At 39.4% G+C, this 6,881-nt stretch overlaps 1 protein-coding gene across 1 annotated transcript; it reads left to right on the top strand.

The window, feature by feature from the left end:
* Positions 1-271: 271 nt before the first annotated feature.
* Positions 272-3,101, top strand: LOC307034428 (uncharacterized protein). The gene is made up of 2 exons (XM_079673273.1): positions 272-1,066; positions 2,159-3,101. Exons 1-2 carry the CDS (start codon positions 284-286, stop codon positions 2,498-2,500), a joined length of 1,125 nt encoding a protein of 374 aa, XP_079529399.1. The 5' UTR covers positions 272-283; the 3' UTR covers positions 2,501-3,101.
* The last annotated feature ends 3,780 nt before the right edge of the window (positions 3,102-6,881 follow it).

Below are 6,881 nucleotides of genomic sequence, written 5' to 3'. Positions count from 1 at the left end.
CTAGCTTCACTAGCCACTTTATTAGCCAACAAGCAGTACCAAGTTACATCTTGTTCTACTCACTTCTATATGTCAATATATGTTATACTGCCACCTAGTGGTAACATATATGCATTGTAACTATGTACACATTATAACTACTACTTTTTGTTTTTTTTCCCCAGATTGATGCATCAATAATACCTGTAGTGACGGATGCTGACCTGGCAAAGCGGTTAGGGTTAGGTCAATGGTTGTAGCTATGGATAGAGACGCTTTAATTAAGCTTTACTTTGGACTTGGGATGAGTTATCAAGACATCCTGACAACATTTGCTTTGCAAGGGATAATTGTTAGTAAAAGTACATTAAGGAGAATATTGAGAGCGTGTGGATTAAATCGTCGGAAATATGCTGATTTGGAAGTTGCTATCGACTATATAGTTGGTCAATTGGGAGGCCCTGGACAACTTCATGGATATCGCTGGATGTATGCAAAGCTTTTGGAGCGAGGTATCCGCATCCGGAAAGAAGACGTGAGGATCCTTCTTTCTCTGCTCGACCCAGTCAACTCTCAAGCTCGCCTGAAAAGACGTCTCAGCCGGAGAAAGTATTTTTCACAAGGGCCTAATTTCATATGGCACGTAGATGGCTACGACAAACTCAAGCCCTATGGAATATGCATTAATGGATGCATAGACGGATATTCCCGTAGGATTATCTGGCTAAAAGCAGCTTTCACCAACAGTGACCCAAAAGTAATTGGAAGCTACTTTGTCGAAGCAATAGAGAATGTCGGAGGTTACCCAAGGCTTTTACGCACTGACATGGGCACAGAGAATGTGCTGCTACGAGACATCCAACAGTTTTTACGGCGAAACGATGAAGATGACAGAGCAGGAGAAAGGAGTTATATAACAGGAGCTAGCACAGCAAATCAGAGAATAGAGAGCTGGTGGGGAGTGATGAGAAAGGAAGGGGTTCAATACTGGATCCAGCAACTGGGAGAACTCAAGGATGAAGGGCTCTTCACCGGTGATTTTCTGGACAAAGCACTTGTCCAGTTGTGCTTCATGGCAATCATTCAGGTAAAACAATATGATGTTGATCTGACAATTGTTAGCTGCAGTTAAACAGAGACCATAACCATGTAAATTATACAAATATCGGGAAATAGTAAAAGTAGGGCACAGACTTAAAAACCACAGGATTTATTATTAGAGTCAATCATGTTGTATGCATCCATCCACATACTTTTACGCACTGATAGGCAGCAATGATCTGCCAAATACACCCACTGTAGAACAACCTTTAAAATCAACCTGACATAAATTCATCATCAAGATGAACCTACGTTGAACACACAGGCTATAAACACACAGTCTGCCCAACATTCGTAACGATTCACACAACAGTTTTACGAAAAGCCGCACTACGTTTTCTGACAACTTGCCAGACAATCATAGCCTTCCAATGTTAATGCATAGACATGATTAACTTATATATAAATAGGCTATATAGACATTGGCAAACATTTTTGATAACGTATATTTACAGCTGGCATATAGGCCTTTTTTATTTAGGGTATAGCTAACGTTGTTGTTGAATGAGTTGTGTGAGTCTTTACGCACTTTGGGTATACTTTAATGAAGACGTAGGCCTACTATAGTTGCATGCATGTGTACCTATTCATTTAACGTAGGATTTATTATGATGAAGGAATTGACTCAAAGTTATGTTATGTATAGTTTAGTTGTGCTTAATTGTCAGTGTATAGGACACTTGATAGCTGCATGCATAATGAATGCGTAAGAATATGTGTCTGCGCTAAAAAGGCCTCACACAATTAGACCTGTGATTTTGAAGAATGTACCGTGATGTAACCCATAACGCCAATTATCTGTTAATACGGCTCTATTATAGCGATCACTTTGTGTTTGATATATCTACATCTTTTATTTATCAGATCGCGTACAGCATGCCGTGAGGTTCAAATCTAATAATCTCTTGCCAACGCGCAACAACCCTGTCCATTGTTCTGAAATAACAGCGCTATGTCGAAGCTATGCTTGAATGATGTGTGTGCAGTGGGCAACGAGAGTAGATCAGATAACTTTGTTTTTTTGCTATTATTCCATACGGTACATACAATTTATCCCCCTTTCCATTTCTTTTTGCAGGAGGACTTGAATGAGATAAGACAGATTTGGAACACACATCGCATCAGGCCCTCTACAAACGCCAATGTCCCCGCAGGAATACCTAATATCATGTATACGGCACCTCATTTGTGGGGTGCAGATGACCTTCTTGTTCCATTCAGTGATGACTTACCCACTTGCAAAGAGAGCTGCAAGTTCCTAACTTCAGTTCCATGTGACGAGGACGTGTTTGATTTGTGCACAATCATAATGGAAGAATCAGGCATGGGGTTCCCAATGAATAGGTCACAAGCACTTGACTTATATCTATCATTGAGGGATATCATTCGCCCACAAGTATTTGAGGAGGCAACTGCATGAATGTTGCAGTTTTCTTTCTGCTATTGGTGGAAGAAGTATCAGATCCTTTACTGAAGTAAAAACCCTACCTAACTGTGGAAATACTCCACTATATCCTACATTTAAAACCTTACATATTTAAAAGTATTTAAGTATGATCAGCTAAATGTAAATAACAGTATGAATAGTAAAAGTAGTCACCGTGCAGTAAAATGTTCCCTGTCAGTGTTTTATTATTATATATGATGTTTCTGGATTAATATTACTGCTGAATTAATGTTGCATTTTACTGCTGTTTAAGGCTGTGCTAATTTTAACTCCTTTATATACTTTTGGATAGTTTAGGATATACACATTTATATGTATGTATATATGGTAAATGTATCTAGCAATGTGTGACATGTATTGTAAACATTAATTCACCTTTGATATCTCATGTAAAGTCATATACAGTGAACAGAAAATGTATCTTACTTTAATGATAAATCTTTATTCCATGTGCTTCACATAATAATCGTCTTTTATTGTGTGGAACAAACAAACAAAGAAAGGGATCATTACTGACCTTGCAGTGAAGTAGTATTTGATAACAATGTTACATGATTGACAAATAAAAATAAGAAAACCAACACAAATACAAAAGGGAGTGCTTTTTTTTAATCTTATTTGAACATTAAGCCCTACTTAGGCAAACTTGAATGTCACCAATAAACAGGCACTGACATAAGAACTTGAGTAAACGTTGAGGTTTTAAACTTTCCCCCATAAACTAAATGTTTACCTTGGTCAAAATACATTCATGCTAAACAGAAAGACCAGATTAGTCAATTGAATAGACTCTTAAAATAGGACCTGTGTACAACAGGAACAGGAACAACAATTAACACATTGGAGTAAAATATTCTATAAAAACAAAAACATCCTTCAATAGTTATTCTGCCCTTTGGAATCACTCTATTCCAAATCAACATGTTGATAGTACAGATTTGAACAACAATCATGTCATGCAGTGCAAGGATTTTCAAATGAAGGCAAAACATAATATGCAAATCCCTAACAATTAACCATAAATGCATATTTACTTAGCTCAGCTTATGCTTTTGCATAGAGCTATCTAGTAGCTGTTGTGTGCCTATTGAACACAATCATTGGCTCCTGTGTATCAGAACATGTATCTTCTTTGATATCATAACATAACTTCTACTGTGACTATGAGTAAAGATGTATAGAGAACCGCAGTGACGCATCATAAAATCCGGAAGTAAGCTGCGCATGAGTTCCTTCGACAAAAATGCAATGCAATTTCTCCATAGGATTTTGGAAAATAGCTCAAAATAAGGTCTGTGGTTGAAACACATTTAAGAGACGGATCACGTTTTGTTCAGCCGGATAATCTCCACATGTCTACCCTACTTTTATAATTTTCGAATCGATACATTTATGATCGATACATTTATGATTCGAAAATTATAAGAGATGGGTAGACATGTGGAGATTATCCAACTAAACAAAACGTGATCCGTCTCTTCAATGTGTGTCAACCACAGACCTTATTTCGAGCTATTTTCCAAAATCCTATGGAGAAATTGCATTGCATTTTTGTCGAAGGAACCGGAAGAAGTTATTAGAAATTAAAGTTTCAAAGTGCATATATAAACGTAGCGCCTAGCTAAGAAAAAATGTTAAATGCTGAAAGAAAGCCTTTTGCACCTTGAAAATGATCTCCTGTCTTTAAATGTTCCTTTCAAAACCATAACTGCAGTAGAAATTGTGGGTGCAACCTATAGACGCTATCTCCTTCTTGTCTAGATGATATCCATCACCCACACAGAGCTTGTAAGTACACTATTAAAATCACTGCGGAGGTCTGGATAATTGTGGTACCCTACAGGTAGTTTTAAAAGGCAGCCACATGTGTGAGATTGTGGTCTTCGCTCGAAGTTCGAGGTTTCGATGAATTGTATCTTAATAGTTTGTTCCATTAAATTGGAACCAGTGCAGAAGCGGAGGAAAAGCTGAAGGGTGCTCAGATCAACTTCACCTACATATCTCTTCAGGTAGCGGGCAACTGCAGTCTGGGGTGGAGTCATCTCATCTGGGAACTGAAGGAGCTCCTTCACTGCTTTTCCAGTTGGTGTTTTCTGCTGTATAACATCATTCAGGGCATCTTGTGGCAACACACTTGCTAAGTGCACCACAATGGGACGTCAACACTTGATTACATACATTGGTGCCTGTATGAGAGCCTTGTGTCCCATCTGTGAAAGCAGTGGGATCAGATTGTCCTTGGTAGGAACCTGCTGGCACTCATGTGCTTCAAGGGCATCAAACAGTGCATCAGTGTCAACAGAGTTGAAGTCTTCCAAAGCCTTAACAAGGACCTCTCTCTCCTGTTCAGACACGTACTGCAAAAAGGTGTCCTTTAAGCTACTGGTGGATGTGGCGTACAGTGCCTCTTCAAGGAATGGTACTGCCAGTTTCACTGGGAAATAGCGAGCAATCCTCCACCCTACTACTAAGATTCTGGCAATTGCCTGCCACTCTTCAGACTGATAATCATGCCTAATAAAGGGAACTTTTACATTCCCTCCCAAGGTGCATCTTTCATAAAAGTCTGTCCAAAATTCAGTTAAGCAGTCCCGGGTCACACCACTTCCCTCTCCTTCTTCAAGTTTACCATTGGGTAGACGCATCTTTATAAACACCTCAGTGTTTAAAATGTCTGGGTTTGTGAAGGCTTTGATAAGGTCAGTGAGACAATGCCCCCTCCTGATAATCAGTGTAACAGGAGCAGGTTCATCCATTGTCTGGTCATTCCATGGCTCTGTAACAAGAGCAGGTTGCGGTTCGCCAAATCCATGTGGTGGCTGGTCATTCCACGGAGCAGGTTGCGGGTCGCCCAATCCATGTGGTGGCTGGTCATTCCACGGAGCAGGTTGCGGGTCGCCCAATCCATGTGGTGTCTGGTCATTCCACTGAGCAGGTTGCGGGTCGCCCAATCCATGTGGTGGCTGGTCATTCCACGGTAGTGTGTCATCTAACTGCACACCATCATTTGCCATAGCCCCAATAATAATCTCAGGATCGATCTCTTGATGAACCATGTCATCGATCCCCTGTACATCAGTTGAATAATGTGGCTCACTTCCAGTAAGATCTACAACTGGGGTTGAGGTTAACTGCATCTCTGCCTCCTCTTCATCTGAGGACAGCTCCACTTTCCTTATTTTGGTACGAAGGTACAATCTAAGGATTTTTACTCTGCTTTCTTCATACAAGTTATCCACAGTGCTAGAACTGCTGACCTGTACCTGAGAAGATTCAATTTCAGTTGAATAATATGAGAGCTTTCTCTTTCCCTTTGAAAAACCATCGGGGAAAAACAAGTTTTCAGCCATTTCTTTGATTTCCACTAATGTTTTGTCCTTGCTGATGATCAGGTGTCTGGTTCCTCCACCATTGATTGCCTTCACTTGTTTGTACCGTTTCTGCTTTCCATCGAAATCCATCCATCCAAGTTCAACCCGTCTCTCTTGCTTTTTAGCACTTGTATTTCCTGCCCATGGCTTTCTTTTTGCAGGTACTGGTGCCTCACCAGAGACCAATCTCTGTCGCAGCCTTGTGAGCATTGTGTCTTTCCTGCTCTTTGTGTCAAGCGATGAATTGTTATGCCGGCAGAAGGCAACAGTAGCTATTCTATCTCCAGCTTTAGGGATGTACTTTGCCAGGTCAGCATCCGTCATTACAGGTATTACTGATGCATCAATCTGGAGAAAAAAACCAAAAACAATCGTTGGGAGCATGATTATAATTACATATTAATGTGCCGAAATAAATAATAGAATTATGAATGACTTGACTCTTAAAACCATTGAGCCACATTAGTTCAAATTCACTTTCAATTGGGAATACTCTCCTAAAATGTTCAATATCTTACCAATTTTATTTGTATTGCCAAATTTCCAAAAATCTGTTATTCAATCCCTGCTAAAATAATTTCATTAAAAAAGAAAATCCATTTGGATTTTTGTAAGCAACACTAACCCTCACTGTGGCCAAAATGTGTGCTTTCTGGATTCAACAAAAATATTGATGGTCAGTTCTTTGACTTGTTCTTCATCTCATGGAAAGGTAGTACGCAATTCACACTTTACATTCGTACATATGTAAAGTGGCTTACCTTTTCATTTTCCAGCTTTTGGATAAATTCCTCAGAAATGTTCCGCTTAATTAACAAACCCCTCAGCTCAGCATCCATTGTTTCAACTGTCTGCTCTGGAAAGAGGATTAAACAAAGTATAAATTGCAAACATTCACAACGTTTACGATTGCAAAGAACTGTGGATTTGTAAAGTATGTTATGGTGACATTGTAAATCCATTGAAAAAACTTGATGTAATGA

Source organism: Notothenia rossii (assembly GCF_949606895.1).
Source record: "Notothenia rossii genome assembly, chromosome: 3".
In the NCBI taxonomy this organism is placed as follows: domain Eukaryota; kingdom Metazoa; phylum Chordata; class Actinopteri; order Perciformes; family Nototheniidae; genus Notothenia; species Notothenia rossii.
The sequence above is the reverse complement of the archived record's forward strand: the minus strand, read 5'-3'. Positions and strand labels throughout refer to the sequence as shown.

What these genes read in the sequence shown, in the direction of transcription:
- LOC307034428 (XM_079673273.1), top strand. Translation starts at nt 284, where the DNA reads ATGAGTTATCAAGACATCCTGACAACATTTGCTTTGCAAGGGATAATT. An exon ending in GCTTCATGGCAATCATTCAG is followed by an intron (nt 1,067 to 2,158) that starts GTAAAACAATAT and finishes TTCTTTTTGCAG; the next exon opens with GAGGACTTGAATGAGATAAG.